General features: G+C 37.8%; 1 protein-coding gene across 1 annotated transcript in view; it reads right to left on the bottom strand.

The window, feature by feature from the left end:
• The window catches only part of PTGFR (prostaglandin F receptor), a 38,899-nt gene extending 17,634 nt beyond the window's left edge, over window positions 1-21,265 (bottom strand). Inside the window, exons 1-2 of the mRNA XM_045546423.1 lie at window positions 21,175-21,265; window positions 18,835-19,704 (exon numbers count right to left, since the gene is read on the bottom strand). Of these exons, the coding sequence (XP_045402379.1) occupies window positions 18,835-19,632 (798 nt within the window). The 5' untranslated portion in view covers window positions 19,633-19,704; window positions 21,175-21,265. The remainder of the gene's footprint in view (window positions 1-18,834; window positions 19,705-21,174) is intronic.
• Window positions 21,266-22,240: the final 975 nt, after the last annotated feature.

Below are 22,240 nucleotides of genomic sequence, written 5' to 3' on the forward strand. Positions count from 1 at the left end.
TGAGATCAAACATTCTCTAACCTTGAACTGCAGAAGTCCAAAATCCCAAAAAATAATGGTGTCTGGTTGGCATCTTAGAGAAGAATTGACCTTATTAAACACATTCATATTAAGAAGCACATCATGAAAAGAAAGGAGGTGGTATAAACCTAAAATGGCATTTATTACAAGTTTATGGAAAAGAAATCAGTGTGAGGAAAAGATGAGGTAATTTAACCCAAGGAAGAAAAGAAAAAAAGAAAATTTATAAATCGAAAATTAAATCAGAAGACAAGAACTGCATTTGTAGAAGAGGACCCAGTCTCATAATCGGTAGGTAAGAACCTGCTCCAATATACCCAAAGACCACCACAGACTACAATGTACCTGAACTCAAAGGGGCTTTGGTCAAGAACTCTCTTCCCTTAGTCTTTGGCATAGATTAAACACAGATGAAGTTTCTTAGCAAGGTTTTTCTTGGAAGGCCATGGGCACTTGTTCATAGGGTTCTTTTATAACAGAGCTGGTTCTGTTCATGCCTCCCCAAATAAACTACAAATTCCTTTGGGGTTAGGATCCATTTTAATCATGTTTATATACCCATGTAGCACATGTGTAAGCACTCAATGAATGTTTTCATTTATTACCACTGAATTTTACTAGAGTACCAAATGGAATCATGGCGATAACAGTAATAATAACCACCACGTAGCATCTTTTACCAGATGCTTACCAGACATCATGTGAAAACTCATGTTACCTGATTAAGGCAGCGATATGGTCAGTATTGATGTCTATATTTTACAGAGCTTAAAACTGAAGTTCACAAAGATCCTTAATAATTTGCCAAAGGACATGTGGCTAGTGTGTTCAAACTCAGGTAGTGAGAAATTTTTGCACACAATAGGCTCTACAAACTTATCCAATTTTAAGTAGGGGTTCAAATATAGACTAGGGAGATTGGTGTTTTACTCTCATACAGATGGTTGCAGTATAGTCGTATGTTGGGGAGTCACCATGGATGAAGATGCTCATTGATGTAGACAACATGAATCAGGATACCTTGGCATATAGTAGGTGCCTGATAAATATTTGGTAGGTGTATGCAGAACCAAAGTAGGGAACCCAATCAATTTCCCAAGTCAAACCATCCTATTCAACTGGGAACAAATGCTGATCCTTTCTTCCCAGTAACAGAAGTTGGAGTATAGTTAAGCCCTTTGATTCAGAAAGCACAGCTTCTTCTCAAGTCAGAATTTTCTGAGGCTACTTACAGTACAGTGATCTCTCTTTTTCTCCCCAGAAAGATTAACTTCTGCAGGGTACTCGATTTTTAAAATATTTTTAAATATTTTTAAATATTTTGTAGAAAAGGCACTGCAAAATAAAATGATATGCACTGTTCATGTTTCACACAGTTTAAAAACTGTAGGAGATGTGGTGTTAAAATTGAAGGTGAAAAAAATGTGTTTTTTATTGCAGAATCAAACCCTAACTAAACCCCAAACAAGAGATGTCTGAACTCCTAGCCCATGGTCTATCTGAAATATAATATATGCTTCTCCTATAAATTTATGTACATGTGTATCTTTCATACTGTAATTACAAAAGCAATAATGGCTAAATATTCCTCTTTTATATTCAAATAATTATTAGGGCACTTCAAAGCTCATTTCTCTAAGGTCAAGAAGTCATCTGTAACTAAAACAGAGTTTACTAACTTTTTGTGTGTATAAATCTGTGCAAAACCAAAAAATTTATAACAAAGAATAATAAAGAGAGCCAAATAACTTCATCTCAAATAGAAGAAAAAATGCAGATACACTCAAGCAAATGAATGCCTCTCACAATATTCCTTGCTAAATCAGCAGAGAAGTCATGAGATTATTAACCAAGTAGAATAGATAAGGTATAACTATGTTTCTATTGAAATTTTAGCTGCAAAATATAATTGTATTTTAAGCCATAAGGAAAATTATTTTGAAAGTATTTTCTTTGTTGCTCACAAGCTAATCTTTAATAGTACTTTATTATTTGCTTGACTTTCCAATATAAGTTGTAGAAAAGTAATCTGTTACTTACACATAGAATGAAATGTCCAGCAAAAAAACTTTCTGCTGTATCTTGCTCCATTATAATCCATTCTCTGTGCAGAAGTCAAAGTAGTCTTTTTAAATCATGCATCATATCATATCTTTTCCTTGTTAAGAAACCCTCCAATAGCTTCCAAACAAATTTTAATCCAAACTCATCATGGCTTACAAAGTCCTAGATCATCAGACCCCTACTACTGTCTTCTGTAGCCTCAGATCCTACTACCTTCACCTGTGCTTCCTTGCTCCTGTTAATAACCTTTGCTTTGTCCCTCATTATAAGAAGCTCATTCCCACCATTGGGTTTTTATGCTGGCTTTTCCCTCTGTCCAGCCACTCTTCCCCAGTGTCTTCCCACGCTGGCTCCTTTCTGTCACCCAGGGCTAAGCTTATCATGAGGACATCCTTGACCATTTAGTCTAAAGTAGCCCCAGTTCCCATTCAAAGTTACAGCAGCTACCACTCTTTGAAATCATCCTATTAATTGACTTGACTTATTATCTATCCTTCTCCAAACCACCCTAACCCCTGCAATCATCACATTCAGAAGAATGCAGCCTCCGTGAGAGAAGGAATATTGCCTGTCTTGTCCAGTACCATAGCTCCAGCACCTAGAACAGTATCCGACACATGGAAGGTACTGAGAAATAGTGAATAATTGAATGAGTATTTCTAAGCATATTATATTTGTGGATATGTTTTAATTGCCTTTTTATAGCGAATTCTTACTAAGGCCATTTATCTTTGACTCCTTAAAAATCAAGAACTATGGTATTCTCCAGTTGCAAATATGCCGGGATATTACTGCAAACAGTAGTGACTAGATAGCAAAAACATCAGATTTTGCAGGACACTTGGGATAAACAGGCTGTTCAGTGAGGAATGAAATTTTCCAAATAAAAGTTTGCTTTGTTGTAACCAAAATTCTGAACCTGGCCCCTCATGGCACCCTCTGGTTTTAATCAAAGCATGACTGGTCCCTTCCCAACGCTCATGGATGACTTCGTTCCCCAGGATGGGGCTTTATCCTTTCAATGGCAGAAGAGAAGAGAAAAACACTTCTCAAAGGGTAAAAAAAAAAAAAAAATCTGTACAAAATCTAGGTTATTGTTAATACTCAATGCCTAGTAACAAAGCCGCCATTTTAAAAATTTGGAATTTTTAAATTTACTCAGACAAATTAGGACCAATTTAGATTGGGAGCAGGGGAAGTCAGGAGACAAAGGGCATTGTCGATGCTCTGAAAGGAAGAAGAGAAGCAAAAATTATTTTTTAAAAAAAATTATTGGAGGCATCCTTTGAGCAAATTTGCTCAAAGATTACTATCAGGCTTATGTCAGCATAACAGAATGCAAAAATAATCCTTCTTTTAATCATGTAATATCTTCCTCCACAAATCATAGCCAACTCAATATCTCTGAGTTTCCTTCACGTCATAGCTCTTCCCTATGAATCTTGATTTAAATCTGAAGACCTTTTAATTTTAACTAAAATTTCAGATATATGATTAATAATGTTCAACCACTCATGATGTTAAATACAGGCCATGTCAAGTTTGATATGATTTAACCTTTGGGCAAACCCTCTGAACATGCATGTTCATAAATTTTTTCCATGTCTGAGGAATTCTACAGTGGAAAATGTAATGAAGATTCAATGGTTAACATCTGTAAAGCACTTAGAGCCTGTCTGGCACATAGTAGGAGCTATACAGGTGCTTTTTTAATTAACTAATTCTTACACTACAAAACAAAATTTCTAAACAAGAACTTTAAATTTAGTTATACTTACATTTCAAAAAACTTTAGTATTTTTTTCAAAAATAACATTTTAAAAATAAAATCCTTATGTGACATTCATATGGACATAATGACCACAGCTATAAGGATGTTGTTTTATCCACTAATTTCATATGTGATGAAAGGATTCTAAAGGGTGAGCTGCATTATCCTTGATCCTTTCCAAGCAGTGTACAAAGCACCACAGGAAAGAGAGTGGAAACATATGACATTAACTTTTTCACTAAGGAGCTCCCTATCCACTTGAGAGATTAAACAGTCACAAAACAAACATCACAAATTCTAGGATTATATAGAATTAGACACTATATTTTATCCATAAAAATAGAGATAAATGCAAGATAGAATAATCAGAGCAAGTTTCATGGAGACTATTACATGTGTAAATAAAAACAAGTCAAGAATTTCAGAATGGTAATTCCCTTATTAAAAAGAAAATCAGATTTTAATCAGTGTAATGTGCTATATAGTAACACATTCTTCTTAGAGAGTTGGCTTTTAGCCACCAGCCACATATACATTTGACTCCACTTCATGTTAAGCCATGCAATTTGGGCATTTTATTTATGGAACTTTGGATTTTCTAATTTTGGGGGAAAATGTTTAGTTCCTTAACCAGCAATTACAGGAGTACTCTGATTTTAATTATAAAAGCATGATTCAATAAACTGTATCTACCTTTCTTAAAGTCATGGATAGCATGTTAATCCCCTTCCCTTCTTCAGGCTGGGTGGAATAGGTCTGTCACTGAGAATGGAAGCCTAAAGCTAGGTTTCTCCCTCTACCCACCCTAAAGGAGCCTCCTGACTGTTTCCCACAGATTACCGTGGCCTTCAGTGGACAGGAAAAGGAGGTTAATTCTAAAAGGGAGAATTTCATCCTTCAAGCCATAAGATTTGGAAAGTGCTTCTGGGGGGCAAGAGGTAGCAGAGAAATTCCTCAGCACTTACTGGGTCCTATTCCTTTGCTCAGTACCTGAATGCACAGGACATCAGTCAGATAGATACATCAGTATGATGCATGATTTTTAATTGATTGCCGCTTGTCTCTTTATACTGTTTAGCAGATAAATATCCTCTGAGTGAGTTGACCTGATTTGAATTTGAGTCTTTGGCAGCCATATAAAACAAACCAAAAAGTCCAAGAGAAAGGTGGTACCAATGCTGTGGTTACATCTTAACGTCAATACTCCAGGGAGGCATTTGAGACAAGGCTGTTGATAATAGGTGAAATAGGTCATTCATTCATCTTTACACTCAAACATAAGATGTCTTGCTAAATAGACCACGTGGAAACCCAAATCAATCTAATACTATCTAAATAAACAGACTGGCTTTTCTATTATGACCATTTAGCTTACATAGACAACCTACGGTGAACAATTAGGAGAAGGTTAACAGCACACAATGAAAATTACTCCTACACAGACTGCTATCTTCTCCACCATCCAGGAAAGCTAGATTTCCGTCACAAAATATGTATATAACATTATAGAAACACATGAAGATTAAAATGTATCAGAAATTAATTCTCTGTTCACCGCAATGAATACATGAATAATGAGGGAGATATCAGTCGCTACTTTTTTGTTGCAATTTGAAAATAAGTCTTTATACTAGGAAATGAGAAATAAGAAGGCATTCATATTGTTCTTTCTTTCTATATGCAATTCTAGTCCAGCTTTTCCCCATAGACGCATTTATCACTTAGGCAGACCCGTAGGATATGCTGCATTGAAGGAATATTCTCAGAAGTTTCTTCCAAATGCACAGGTCTTGAGCAACTCCAAACCAAAACTAGAGAGCCCTAGATGAGGGACAGGCAATCACAAACTCTGAAGACCACTGTTGTCAGCATCACATTCCTGGGACTAGGCAGAGGGACCTGCTTTCTAAACGGTAATTTAGCCATGAATCTTTCATCCACTGACTCCCTTCTAATTCAACTTCATACTTCTAAATTAGCAGAACTAAATCAACTACCAGAATACAGACAGGAGAATGTAAGCAGAAAAGTTACTCCCCACATTACATTTTTTTTTAATGTCAGAATTCTGGAGCCCAGCAAAGAGGTACTGTGGGCATGAGAAAGAAGGAAATAAAATTTCTACTTGTTCCGTTTAAATGATATGATGACACTGTATTGCATTAATAAGAATGGCACTAAAGGTATCTTAGACTATACCCAAATACCTAAACATCCCCCCAGTCCAATTTTGAAAATCAACTCAATAAAAAGAATTGATTATACCACTTATATCAGTATCTTGCAGACAAAATAACTGAATGACAAAAAAATTATATGCTAAACTAATTTTCCATTTTAAGGCCGGTCTTTATTATTTATACAGAATATTATAAGAAATACAAGTTTTAAAGTAACAATGACCACTCTGGTTTGAGAAGGTAATTTGAACTTCATATTTTGCTTTCTTCCTGCCCAAATTCCCACTGGAATGACCAAGTTATAAACAACACACATACCTACCAATGTTGGCAAAGGCAAGGCAACAAGTTTAGAGTGGGTCAGAGATAGATGGCAGGGAAATGTTTGAGCCACATGAAGTTCTCTGAGGCATAGAGTGAAAGCTGTCACATGCGGCAGGGGACAATGACATTCATTCTCAGGCTGTACTTGGTACAGAAAAGGGGACATGGCTGCCGCCCACTCTTCATGAGCGCCATGATGATTCAGACGGAGGACAGAGCGCCAGGGAGCTGTGGACTACACTCATAGAAACAAGCTGTACAGGAAAACCATGAAGTTCCCAGCCACATACCAGAGGAAAAATACAATTGCCAAATTCCCAAATACGAAGAATGCAATAAAACAGAATACCAAATTTGTCTATACAATTTTTGTAGAACTTTTTGTAGAAAGGAATAAAGATACATGAAAAGATAAATATTATGAATAATAAACCAAGGAGCTCTGATATACTTGTAATAAGTATTTCATAAGGAAAATCAAAGTAGGCAGAGTACAAACAGGAAAAAAAGAAAATTTCTCTGAAGTAAAAAAAAAAAAAATTGAGTCAGATTAAAAGAGTACCCTGAGTACAAGCAAAAAGTAATAAAAGTATGCTCACACTAAAATAAATTGCAAGGATAATCGTATAAGCAATCATACAGGAAGGAAAAGGATTATTGATTTTTAGACATCTTTATGGAACTAAATGAAGAAAACAAAGCAGAATAAGGTTAACAAAGTCTTTAAGGGAAAATAATTTTGATGCAAAATTCAATAACCAGCAAAACTACTGACCAAGAGAAATATAATTTCAAACATACAATCTTGAAAGCAAGCCTTCTCCTTATTCTTCACATTAAGTCTTACTTTATACTTCAGCTGATCTAGAAATCAATCAAAATAACTAACATTAGAAATGAGATAATATGATCAAAAAGAAATTACAGCAATAACAATGCCAATAACACAAAATGCCAGTCAAATTCTACATAATTTTTAATTGTTTATAGCATGGTTATGAAACTTACTGCATTCAACATTTAACAAATTTTATTCAATACCCTATGTCACAGGTACTGTACTAGGCTTTGCAAATGCAATGATTACCAAAAAGAACATAGACCATACCCTCAGGGAACTTTTGAAAATGTCAAAAATAATTTTAGAAAGTGGAGAGACATGAATTAAGAAAAAAATAACAATCCAAATCTAAACTCCAAACGTGGTGTTCCATTCCGGTATAGTCAAATAAGCTCCTACAGAACCAACCTTAACTCAAATTAAAGCTATTTAATATAAACTCTGGACCACAAACAAAAACTAAAACACTACCTGAAGACACTGAAGAAACAACCAAAAGCAGGCAAATTCTAGAGGAGAGTCAATGTTTGGAAAAGGATAAGTTTACCATTTTATAGTTTCTAGTCTGAGAGCACACCCTGGTCTGTGCCATTCAGAGTAGTTAAAACTCTGATACTAAACCCACAGTCTTTCTAGCCTGAAGAACCAGAGGATAGAGTTCTGGAAACAAGAGAATCAACAAAAGGAAATCCCAAATGTTATATAGAAACTCTGACCAAACCTTGAGCTGACCCTTGAACCATGCATTTGTTGGGTAGACTCCATGCAACCTAGCTAAAGATTATAAAGATTATTACTTTTTTTTTTTTTTTTAGAGACAGGGTCTCATTCTGTCACCCAAGCCAGAGTGCAGTGGTACAATCACAGCTCACTGCAACCTCGAACGCCAGGGGCTCAAGTGATCCTCCTGCCTCAGACCTCTTAGTAGCTGGGACTACAGGTGCACACCACTGCACCCAGCTAATCTGTTTTATTTTTATCTTTTTGCAGAGACAGGGTCTTGCTATGTTGCCCAGGTTGGTCTCAAACTCCTGGCCTCAAGCAATCCTCCCCACCTCGGCCTCCCAATGTGCTGGGATTACAGGCATGAGTCACTATGATTAGCCAGGATAAAAGAATTTAACTGATATTTGAGCTGTTAAGAGAGTTTTCAGTTTGAGTCTGGTCAAGTTAATTTCCTGTTAAAATAGAAACATCAACACTCTTCAGAGGAATATAACAAAGTGCAGGTCCTCTCTAAAACACTAAATTCAAAAGCAAACAAAGGAAAAGCAATTGTTTTTATAACAATTGATTTTACAATTATTTTTATATATCAGAATTATGTGTTCTTTGCTAGCCAAAGAGTTCTTAAAAATCATTTAGAAAATATACATACACTTACAAAAGAAAGGAGATGATGTCCAATAACTGTAAGAAAGAAATGTTTAACTACTCTATTGATCAAAGAATTAAAATAATACATTAATATTTACCTTATTAGATGGGTAAAAGGATGGATGCACCCAGAAGGCTAATAGTGGTTATCTCTGGAGAGTGTAATTTGGAAGATTTTTTAAAATTTAATTTGTAGTTTACTACATTTTTTTACAATGAAATTTTATAGCTAAAGAAAACATTGTGTCTTTTTAAGTTGCTTGGGGGAACATAATACATGAAATTTAATATTCTTCAATAAGGAAAAGATGTGTGTAAAAATAAAGGGAGGTCTGGCCTTGCCAGCAGAGTTCCTGACACATGAGTGCCTCTTTCCACCCGCACACCACCAGCTTTCTGCTGCCCTCATGGCTTTGTCCCAGTCCTCTCCCCACTCCTGCATTCTGTCTCTCTGTCATTCACGGGACTTTTATTTTTCCTTTTGTTTTCTAGTCCCCTTCTGTGAACATAAATGCAAGAAACAAAATAAAGGAATATGTAATAACAATAACAACCACCAATATTGCTGCTGCTGCTACAGCAACATTATTGCATTGTATTTAGTACTTATTAGCGCACCTTTGTGCTCAGAGGTTCCTTCATTATTACTAAGCCAGTAACCTCCCTGACTGCTCCCAAGCAGGGTCAGAAGAATGCAAGTAGTTATATTTACCTTATATTAAAAGTGGAAAGAAAAGGAAAAGGAAGATACTCGTAGAGGCTGGAGAAGGAAGTGCAAAGGTCACAGACAAAATGAAGGACCTAGAAAGCATGATTCTTAGAATTTGTCTCAGGAATGTTTTCCTAAGTCATGTCTCTGTCTCTACCCTTTACCTTCCACCTGGAGAGACACAGCCTTTTCCCCAGCAAAGTTTGCTGAAAGAATACATCAAGGAGTAAATTGTTAACTGTTAAATGAAAGCATATATGAATTTTATTATTCATGTTCACAGCAATTTAATTATTTTTGTTTATTTTTAGTCCTAGTTCCTAAAACTTTCTTAACTTAAATTCTTAAAAAGAGTTAGTAGCTCTTGTAATGCATCATTTCACCAACAATTTATTTCTCTTCCATATACTGGGTCACTTCCTTATCAAAAGATAGTATAAAATATTAATGTGACTTATTAATGTTTATCATCTGATTTAATTGTTCTACTCATATTTCATGACTTGAAAAATCTTCTGGCTTTTACTATTAATTTATTACAACTTGCTGTATTCTAATCTTATAAAGCCTGGCCCAAATACTAAAGAGTTTCTCAGTTGTATATTTTTCTATCTCTAGGAATTATACATATTATTATCTCTTTTACAATTTACATTACTTAACTTTGGATCACATTTATTTCCAATAATTTTTCTTTCTAAATTTTATCCCATAGAAATTTTCTCCCTTTTATAAATTATCAAAAAATAATCTCATCTACAAACATTCATAACAGAATACCTGCTATTCTGTTACAACAAAAGACAGAAATTCATATTTCAATTCCCTACATCTCTTCTCTCTTCATTTTCCATAAGTATTAATATTATTGCTTAAGGCCATAGATATTAATATTATGAACAGTTAAATCACAATGATTGTTATCCTAGTATCTGGAACAGCGCCTGACACATCATAGGTGCCCAGTAAACAAATAATTACTTGTGGAGCTCGCTCCTATAACTCCCATTATGCATTTAATAAGTAATTTTAAAGTGCTTTCAATCATCTTATTGACAAAATTATTAGTGGGAGGCATCATTAATTAGTAATAGCACCAACAATAATGCTAATTGTATAATTACAGAAACATATGGTAGTTATAATAAGTCAGACACTATTTTAAGTGCTTTACATATATTAATTTATTTAATTCTCACAACCACTCTATGAAATGAGTACTATTATTATACCTATTTTGCATGAAGAAATCAAGGCACAAAAAGTGGAAGAAACAGGACTTGAACTCAGACTCTTAACCACTATACTATGTTTCCTCTCCAAGGGGTAAGATCATATGTCATTTATCTCAAAGAAATTACAGGCTCTTTGAGTAAAGAGCTTTATCTTTTGCTCCCTTGCACTACTCACAATCTGAGCGTAGTGCCTTATACCTTAAGATTGCAATATTTTCTTACTAAATTTTAACTTGATTCTAATTATTTATAAATTATTACCTTATAAATTATTATAATTATAAAGTATTAGAATATCTTAATTAGAATAAAATGCAAGCAGTAAGCAGGCAATATCTTTACTTCTGATGAGATAGTGAAATAAGAAGCAATAATCTGAAACTTCAAATGGAAATGTTCAAGAAAGTTTTCTGAAGCTATGAGCTTCTTTCTTCCTTTCCACTATAATCAACCCTTCTATAGATGGAGGAGAAAAGGAAACACATCTGAACTTTTAATTGAGATAGTGGATGGCAATAATACCAATAGACTTCTTGAGTATTTTTGGATTTTCTTGTGCATTTATTATGTGTCAATCACTCTGTTACGAGATTCTAGGAAAGTCAAATCATTTAATCTTATAGTACCTCTAAGTAAGAACTATTATTGTAACCTCAGATGTGACCTTAGAGTAGCTCTAAGGTCATAGCTAAAAAGCGGTAAGGCTGACATTCATGTCCCCAGCCTGTACGCCGAATAACCACACTATTCTCAAGGGAAGGCCTAATTTGGGAGTGTGCACAAAAAGCTAAAACAGTTCCTTTCACATAATCCAATTGTCTCTGTCTCCTTCACCATCACACCACAGCCACACTCCATTTCGGCATTCCATAGTCTGAACTTTATTTGGGGACTCAGTAACTGAGAAGGAGTGAGAAAAGCCACCACCCTGTCTACATAAAACCACAACTGTATCCACTCCTTTGTGGCATTAGCACTCTTGTACCCAGGACATAGGACGGATAGAATGACAGGTTTACACAGCTTTGAAAGGTATATTTACAAGTATCAAAAGACAAATTTCTCCTGTTGGATGAAGCCCTCTCTGAATACAGATAAATGACATTGATATACCAGGCAAAATTGGTGTGGCTGTAAGTGCCTTCCAAAGCAAATATAAATGGAATGCATATTATATATCTCCTATAAGGATAAGTCTAAGCAAATAAAACTGGCAACCCAGAGAGATTTGGAACACATTAACATCTTGAATTGTTCTTCAAATGTTTTGAGGCTTAATAAAAAGCCCAAAACACATTAAGCCAGAAGATTTTTATATCCATGAGGGTATAAATTTAATCCACATGTTTCTGATTCATTTACACTTAAATCATTCAAGTAATGTTTTCTAAGTGTAGTCTCAATGTCTATGATATCTTTGGGCATTTTTATAACTCTTTCTCCTTAAAAACAGGAAGTCATGTTTTCCCAAGAGTAAATGAACTTAAAATAACAAAGTACTCCAGGCCACCATGCTCATCCAAAACAACACATTTTCTTGTAAATTCTCAACCTAGCAATGTCGCTTCTTAATTGATTGACCTTTGCTGGGCCAATTGTACACCACACTCCCGTGGAGGGAGTTCAATTATATTCAGTGAGTTCAATTCCATATATAGCCTATACATGGCTCACTATATTTATCAAATCACACTTTAAACCTTTGTGTAATACACTTTATGTATGGACAATATATGGACTTCTGAAAAATAGTCCTGAGGTACATTCTGCAGGCAATAGCCTTTGAGACTTCGATCTGCACGCAGGAGGCTTTCTGGGGGTTGTGAAGAGGATTGGGAAGGAGAGGAGATGCAAAGCAGATGCAAGGAAAGGCCTCGGCAGATGCTTCAGCAAGCTCTGAAGCACCAATGGCCCTTCAGAAATGTCCCAAATGAGGCAAAAGGCAAGTGCCTTGGATCCCCACATCTACCTGTCGCTGCACACAGACTGACCCCAGGCACAGGGACACAAGCCCAGGCAAGGCAGTTCCTTCAGCTGAAGGAAATTTGCCTGAGCAAGACTCACCCAAAGGAAGATCTGGGTGGGGTACTGCAGTGTCCACTAAACAGGCCTGTCGGATTTTTCTGAGAATTAATCCTCGGTGAATATAAAACCTACTTAACCTTTAGTCTCCTTAACAGTACAAATTGAGGCATATGCATTCACTCAATCAGCTGATAAAGACATGATGCAAGCAAGCCCGTTTTTCAGACAAATTTCAACACTTACCATAAAGATTTCATTTTATGACAATAAACGTGCAATATCTGGAAGTCTTTACTCAAAGTAATTTTCTCCTCTTGTCCCCTGATTTGATTCCCTCAAGGATAAAACACCACTAAAAAAATAAATACATTATTAAAAAATCATGTGACTACAGAGAAAAAGGCAGTGCTAAAGACTCTGGGGCAAAATTAATCCAAATTTCTATTACCTAATATTTTCCTCTGCCTTCTATACTTCCCATTCAATACTTGGTTCATCAGTATTAACTTAACAAACACTGATTAATGGCCCACTATTTTTAGAAACTAAAACACAAACTAATAACATAGAATCAAGCCACCAAGGACCATTGAGACTAACAGAAACAGTGACATGTAAAAAAAAAATATGTCATAAAATAAAATACTAAGTCCAGTTTATCCATGAAATTCCTCTAGATGCTGACAAAATGCCTAAATTCTAACCCTGGATTCTAACTTCAGAATGTCCAGGATTCTCCAGGACTCCACTCCCAACTGGTGTTCTTAGGGAACCTCTGAACAGAAACTTGCCTCCTCTCGGATCTCTTTAATACAAATCACAATTAGATGTATTAAAAGTACTCCCAGGGCCTATCAACCAGGTCCCGACCTCCTCAGCACAATGAATCCAAATCAGATATGAGTGTAGTCACTAACGGGGCCCTCCTTTCCATGAGATTCGTTTGGCAAATACTTGTCAACAGCAACTATGTGCCAGGCACTGGTCTAGGAACTGAGGATATAGCAGTCAGCAAGGTCCCTTCTGTCAAAGAGCATACGTGCTAGGGGCAAAAGCCAAACAGCCAGATAAACAAAGAAATGTGAAATGTATACAGTGTTAACAGATACTGCTAAGTGCTATGAGAGAAATAAAGCAGAGAAAAGAGAGAAAAAGAGAAAGGGTACTTTTTAAGATAGCCCGGATAGAGGAGGGGATATTCGAGCGATCAGCTAGGCATGAGGGAGAGAGCCACAGGGGTGTCAGGAGGAGAGTGTTCCAGGCAAGAGATCACCAAAGACTGGGGGTGAGAATGTGCTCCCTAATCTCTCAGAACAGCTCCTCTGCCAGCTGCAGTCATTGACCCCATGTCACCTACTGCATGCCCACCCGAATGTGAGAAAGCAGTCTGAACTTAAACTACATTAACATATCTCTAAGGTGTACCTTTTCTTCCAGAAATGAATGTTGAGTTTTATGGGTGTAAGTTGTTCAAGAATTTCACTGAAGTAGAACCCAGCTGACATCAGGTCCTGTGCCCAGGAAACTTCAATGCTGCTTCCATATTCCAAACAAAGGGACACTCCCACTTCACACACACAAAAAAATAAACTAAAACAATTTATGACAATATTGCCTCCAAAATCAGCAGAGATCCAAGAATAAAACAAAAAGATCTACATTCCACTATCTAATGCAACAGTATAAAAGAGTCCATTGTGTTTTTAAATTTTAGAACGCCAGCCTTTATAAGCCCTCTTATTTGGTCTAATCAGATCCAATGCTGGATTGGTTAATTTTTTAATTTGAAGAATAATTTAACAATTATGTGTCTGCGTGTATATAAATATACAGATACATAAGTATATACAGAAATACATACACTATATATATATATATACACATGTACATACAGAATATATATACATGTACACATTTATGTATTTACATGTTTATACACTTTCTTTTCACTTAAAACATATGTCCATTCACCATCCTTTGGGTGTTGAGGCATGCACTCAAGATACATACACAGATTCCTACTACACCACTCTTAAATATGACAAAGAGGGTCAGCCTCTCAAAGAAAACAATCTTCACTAATACGAAAATGTTTTATGATGTCATGTTCCTCCACTACTTGCCATTAGCCCTCTAAGATCTGGTCATTATGATGCCAGTGTTGTTAGTAATTTCACTCAAAGTTCAATTAGCCACCCAGTTACATGATCTATATCTGACAAACACCTTAGTGACCAAATAATGTTTAACTATGTTGACTGGAAGTATTAGCATAAAAGTAACCTTAGAAAAACCCACAGTCAAAACCTGCATATGCAAGAGAATGCATTTCTTGGGTAAAGTCACCCACACAGTCTTCTTTTCCCAATTCAAAATGATTTTCTATCCATGAAGAAAAGGTAAAACAAATGTATGGCCTTCTACTAAAAGACAGCTGAAGTTTAATAGTGTCTGAAGTCTACAGTTGCTGATTAGGGAACAGATTAAAACTACCATTCGGTTTCAGTACTTGCTTAACTCTTACCTACAAAACTCAGAATCCATATTCTGGTCAATCATTTCCAATCTCTTGACATCCATACTACGTAAGTTTCAGTCAACCAGTCAACAAGTATTTATTGCTCTGCCAAATAGGTGAGATATTCATAGCAATAATAATTCATTCTTTTTAAAGTTACACATTCTAGAAATGGAGCATTAAAAAGAATCATTACCTGTATAAAGGCAGAAACAAATATTATTAAGAAAATATTTATTGAAAATGCTGATAAATGCCTTTTTTCCCTCACAATGGAAACATCAAAAGAATGTCTTCAAGATTTACTTATTAAGGAAAAGTGATTCACCTATCATGCACATGGAACAATTTTATAATTGTTGTTTCACTTTGAAATATTTTTGAAATTAAATTGTTGCTAAACAGAACCATAAGCTAATAAGTGCCTGTTGTAATTTCCTGCACTTTTCAGTTGAGATTGTAATTAAATGAATTTATATGAGTTAACCATGTTTAAAACTATAAAAGTCTGATATTATAAAATTTAAAAGTCCTTTGCATGTTACAGTTTAAACAAATACTATGTTTTACTACATTCCTAAATGTCATTTACTGGGGGAAAAAAAGCACATTTTTCCCTTTTGGGAAAATAAAACACATTAAAGTTTTCTAAAGCCACAGGGGATTTTTAGGGCAATGACACTATTCTGTATGATACTTGATGGAGGACACATGTCATTATACATTTTCAAAACCCACAGAATATAAAACATAAAGAGAGAACCCTAATATAAACTACAGACTTTAGTTAATCATAATGTACCAGCATTGGCTCATCAGCTGAAACAAATGTGCCAAAGCAAGATGTTAATAATACCTCGGGGGAAACACTTCCCTGGGGTGGCGGGATATGTAAACTCTCCATGATATCCACTCATTTTCCTGTAAACCTAGAACTACTCAAAAAACAAAATATAGTCTATTAAAAAGAGAATATTCAAACAATCACTAATAAGTATCCCCTTCCAAATAAATTTGTGTAGTTTTAGAAATGATGCCACTATTGGTAAGTTTTAACACATTACATTCTGTCAAGCACAGACACCACCATCTGCACCTTTCCCATTTCCTCCTTTTAGTGCGTACACCTCTACCTTTTTTCTAGTTTGAGGCTAGAAAATGACAGTGAACACAGGTCAGAGTACGTGCAGATGCTCATTCAAATCACAATTCCAACAATTCACACTTATCAATCATAGAGAAAAGGCACATGGTATAAAGTAGCACACTGACCTAAAAGCTGTCACCACCATTGTATATCTATGGGATTCTAGAAGCCTGGTTTCAGAGGTATTTTAAAAAGTAAAAAGCTTTTAAAGTACAAAGTGGGCAGGAGAATGATGGCTCAGTTATTAAAATCCTCCTAGATACTTGGGAGGGGAAGGAGAAATGTTTCACCTGACATCTTAGTGTTGGGTGTTATTTTGGTATTCTCAAGCCTGAAATTTTTTACTAGAGTTCCATTTATACCTGTCTGATGACCCTAACGTAATCCCCAAGGCACTTGTGCCCAGACCACAAAAGTTATAAATCTTTTAGTCAGAAATTGCCATGAAGACACAATTCTCCACAAAAGAAACCAGGAATGAAAAGAATGCTTAAAACAACTCAAACAATCAACGCATCAAGGAGTTTCTGTGATATGCCTCCTATCCATCTAACACAAAAATAATTTTCACATGAAAAAGCATCTTAGAAATATTGCTATATGGGTGTGATAGACGTATCAATAATCCATAGGTAAAGAGAAAATAGACCTCAGAAAATGTTTTGTGAAAAATGAAGCTATGTTTCCACTAGGAAATAGGTCCAAAATGTGAATTAAATTGTGGTATCTATTCTAACAGTGAAGGAAACCAAAAATCCAGGAAAGGAAATTAGGGAAAAACATAAACTCAAAATATTCATGGCAAGAGCCTAAAATTTCACTTTCTTCCATGGTTTTACAGTAGTTAGTTTATCACTCCTGTTGCTCAAAATAAAAAACCAGAGCTAAACAGAATCTTTAAGGTACCTCAGAACAAAAACCAAAACACAACTGATTACCTCAGTTGTCCAGATTATCTGTCTCTCATTTAGTTCACTATTTCATCTTTTAAAGGTTTTCTCCAGAGCTATGACCTTCATTTGAAAAGTTTCCTTAAACATTTTCAGCCACTTCTTTTCTCATTTTCTTTGTATTCCCTTTACAACCCCCAAATTAGTTTCAATTCACTCAGATTCACTTTTTGTTTTGAAAAGCTACTTTATTTCAAAACTTAGCTAAGGAAAACAAAGCATTATCCTCAGGAAATTCCTTTCGTCAAGTGGCATAAATTAAACTCCTCAAAAATGAACACTGAAGTGGTTCCAGTGTTGTTAGAACTGATCTCTGTTATTCAGTTCAAACAACTACACTATAAGCACAAATCAGAGCCTCGTTGGGCTCACCTAAGGCCTCCTCAATTGACAATAAGCAGATCTCTAAAGGTTGACTAGCCACTGATAGGCTCACCCTCCCCCTGGGTGGGTCCTTCAGATCTGGCCAACGCAAGAACAACATGAAAAAATATTTAAATAATTTAACAATTCAAGAAGCCAAATTCTGATTGTGAGGCAATAATATGAATAGAAATAAAGAAATATTAGAAAAGTAGAACTCAATTTGTAAAATACAATTGACTTTATCGTAGCATCTATCTACAACAGCAGCTCTCACAAGTTTTTACATGTATAAAAATCATCTGCATTGTTTATTAAAACTTCACTGGCAACAATTTGGGGGCCATGGACTTGTCTGAGGCTTAGGAAAATTCATTAGTAACAAGCACCTTCGTTCTACCAGGTAAGGTATGACCACAGCCTTTGCCTCACCTCTACCTTTGTCTCATTTCCACCTTTGCATCACCTGTATGACTATCTCTGGATGCCAGCCCACTTCCCCATTGTTACAGAAAAAAGAATGAAAACAGCTTTGCTGTCACTTGTTCTCTACAGAAGGATTTTTCTCATTCACATCATGTTGTCGCTCCTTCCTTCATAAAGTAAAATGTTGGAAGGAGTTGTCTTCTATCTGGAAAGTAATATGAATGATTCATGTTTGTTGCTAATTCCTCAATCTTAGCCTTCATTTCCAAATAAAAATATCAAGCTATCACATATAGCTGCAGGCTAAATTTAAAAAAAAAAAACTGGCGGCATTGTTCCTGGATTAGTGAACTAGTGATTTCTTCACTTGAACTATCCAACCATCTCAACTCATCACCACCCCTTGCTAGTTGAGGCCTGGTCATTACATGTTTAGAAGAACCTGGTAGCAAATATGCCACGTCTATAAGTTAAAAGTCTGTGTGACTTTCTACCAAGACCTACTGAAGTCCATTCCAATGTTGTATTATAGTTGGTCACTTTGTTCACATTTTAGAAACTAATTATATTCAGTACATTAAAAGTATTACTTCTATTAAAACTACTTTATACTGCACTGCAAGCAGATAACACTACGGTTAGAATTATGTAGCAGCACATTTCTTTCAATTCCAGACTTATGGGAAAATAACCATGTGTGTCATAGCACACATGGCACATCCTAAGCCAGAGCTGACTGCCGACATAAATTTGGGGTAGGAGTGAATGCTAGTATTTAAAAGATTGAACTTACAGACTAACAACTTTGAAAAAGACAACAAATCTTGAACTGAACATGGATAAACCCAAGAAAGCCCAAACTGTCAAAACATCAGGCTCTTACCAGAAATGGACTCCAGCAAATGCAGGAGACACACATTATAGCCACGAGCTGGATGACCATTTCGAAATGATGAGACCTGCCTTGTCTGTGCTGCTGACTTTTAAATTTAACTCTTAAGAGTGTAATTCCTGTGATGGCATTGCATAAGAATGAAACACCAAGGGCCAAGAGCCCCAGAAAAGAAAAAAGTAGAAGGTAAAATCTATCTTCCCAGTCTTTGATGTTCTCTGTGTTGTAGAAGCACCAGGTCCTCGACGCCTGAATTTTATAGTCCCGATGTCCAAGGATAGGCAGCAAAGCTATAAAAACAGCAAACAAGCACACGCCACTCAGCATCATTTTCACATGTTTGGATGTAATTTTCGTAGAATGAAATATTGGCTTGGTGACTCCAATACACCTCTCAATGGCCATCACACTGCCTAGAAAAAGTGGGCACAGACCAGAGAATACCATGCAGATACCAAAAATACTGCAAAGGATATTTGATTGGTCAAAGCGAATCCAGTCTTTATCAGATGCATATACAAATACTGCTATAGCTCCATTGATGAGATGGCCAAAGAAGTCTGTGATCACCAGGCCACTAGCCAAAAGTAGAAACGATGCCTTGGACTTCTGTCTAAATCTCTGATATGCCTTCATGAGAATGGCAATGGCCAGGCTGTTTGACAAGATTCCCACTGTCATGAAGATTATTGAAAAAAATACTGAAAGCCGGTTTTCCGTCTGGCAAGTTGTGTTTGAAAGGAGCCCAGCTGCAGGAGACACTGGCTGTTTGGAATTGTTCATGGACATTGTTGTAGAAATAAAAGCCGGTCACTCAAGTCATCTCCCTCTCAAAACTGTGCAGCCTTGCAGTCCAAACATCTGTAGCATAAAGAGAAAGGAATTATGAACACGGCATTATGGCTCATCTGACATTTATGACTGAAGAGCCCCAGCACCCTGCGGTGGGATTGGATTTATCTGGCCTATCATAAGCAAGGTTGCATCATACTGAAAGCAGCACACATCTGCCTGTGGTTCCACATTTCATTTTCAAGGTAAAGAAGCTGCCAAAATTGAGACCCCTTGGTTAACCTCTGTAGCCTCTCTGCAAATGGGCAGCTCCTAAATGTCTTCCTGACACTTCACGGACACCGTAAAACTTTTAAATTTTACAAAATCGCCAACAAGATTAGATTTAAACCCAATAAAGTTTTAAAAACCATAATAGCCTACTGAAATAACTACATGTCCTTTCAAACTCTCTGCTCTTTTCTATGATGGGTTTTGTCCCCAAACTGCAGATCATCCCTTAGTCGAACTACCTGTTTGTCAGGCAGACTAATCTCCTCCAAACTTTGTAAGGGGACCAGCAAGTTTACTGATGTTAAATGGAGCTTTTCTGAATACGTTTCTAAAGCCTAAATCAAGTAATAGCAAACCACACACACATCGGAGGCATGGAAGGCAGAGCGGTAAGAATCTAGAAAGGTTTTCTGGTCTAGCTGCCACCTGTGCAGAAATCCTGGTTCATGATGGGGAAGGGGGCGGGCCGCGCTCACTCTGTGCACCTCTGCCTACAGGCTGTTAAGTTACATCTTCCGAGTAGCAACATGCAAGGAGAAGTATTTAGTTGTCACCGTTTCCCTAGGGGGAGGGGAATTGAGGCCTGAGTCACAGGCACTCGATACACGATACACGCGACCACAGCCACCCTGCCCCGAGCTAATTGAATTGGCGTTTCCCAAGCAGCTTTCCCGGAGGCTGGGAATTCCGGAGCCAGCCTTTCCTGGGACTGGCCCGAGGGGGACTGCGTGGACTGACCGAAGGGCGGCCACCTCCCCCAGGTCTTACTCACAATTCAGCTTTCGCCGGTTATTACCCCCACCACTCCCAGGCCTCGCCTTGCAACATTCTCCCAAACCTACTAACACCCTGAAACTTTCTGCAATTACTCAAACCCCAGAGAGTTGTTTTCCCTACCACCCTGGGGGGCGCCAAAGGTCTGCGCCGGCCCGGGGTGACAAACACAAGGTGTCGCCCGCAAGGAACCGCGCGCGAGAAGGGGATCGATCTCTTTGCCTATTTCCCTCCTCTGAGACCCTTGCTACCCAGTCCCCATCCGCACAGCTCAGAATGGGGACGAGACGGCCCAAGTCCCCCTCTGTCCCTGCGGGTCTCCCCAGCTTGGGAATCCGGTCCACACTTGATGCCATGCGCAGCCTAAGCGCCCTTCAGCTCAGCCGGCTGCAGCTGCCGCTGGGCGCCCCGGGAGCGGGTTTGTTAAACCTGGGTCGGGTTGGGCATCCGGAAGCCGAACCCTGGGAATCCAGCCGCCGGAGGGGGGGTTACCTTGGCATCCCGGGCCGCCAGCCGGGCTCGCTGCGGAGCAGAAGAGCGCGCCCCTCTGTGCGCCATGGAGCGCACGACCCCGCGCCGCCGCCGCCGCCGCCGCCCCCGAGCGCAGCGCTCCACTCCCGCTCAGGCGCCGGCTCGCGCCCGCCGCTGGTCCCCTAGCGCAGAGCCTGCCCGCGGGGCCCCGCCGGTCCCTCTGCACCTAGCTGCGTCGCAGCCTGGGAGAGACGGAGGGCGCGGGTGACCTCCGCCCCTTCTTCTCGCTCCTCTCCGCCCCCTTTCCCACGGGCACAGAGCAGGACTGGGAGAGACGAAGGCACCGCGCTCGGATGCTATGGCCACCCCATTAGCGGCGGAGCTGCCCTCTCAGCCGTTGGACCAGCTAGGGAAAGTTTTGTCTTAAACTCGTTTGCCAGGGAAAGGAGTCATCTCTGAGGATGCAAGATAGGAGTCTGGAGAACTGAGGGAAGCTTAGAGAGAGTGTGTTGGGCTGTCAGATTGTAGCTTGCAGACTGAACTCGTTCCAAGTTCAGCCCGAAAAGTATACAGAAATCAGGTAGAAAGAGGTATTGTGTTTGCGGGAAGGCTTTGTGGCAGATACCCCCCAGGGAGATTCAAGCCAAGTGTTCTGAATGGAAATACTCACAGCCTTAGGGTTCCCCGTCACACAGAGAACTGGACTGTTCCCAGTTTTCTAAGGAATGTGAGAAGGGAGAGGGGTGAGATGCCTTCTTTAAGAACACCTACAGATAAGGGATTAGTAACATTTTTTTGATTTTTCAAGCCCATTGGTGAGAAATTTTCTAGTGATATGTATACCCAAAGAGATGTACATCTAACAAATTTCCTGGAGATGATTTTACAATGAAGAAAAGAAATATCCACTTTTTCATTAAGAATTATGATTTGACCCATTTTTTATATGGTGATTGCTTTTTGCTCCATACCTTTTTGATCCATATCTATTAACTGTGTCTCATTTTTCTAGCTAAACACTATGTGAATCTATTACTGACTTTTACTTTCCATTTTAGTAAAATGTTGCCACCACCTATGTAAAAAA

This window comes from Lemur catta, chromosome 3, assembly GCF_020740605.2.
Source record: "Lemur catta isolate mLemCat1 chromosome 3, mLemCat1.pri, whole genome shotgun sequence".
Taxonomy (NCBI): Eukaryota; Metazoa; Chordata; class Mammalia; order Primates; family Lemuridae; genus Lemur; species Lemur catta.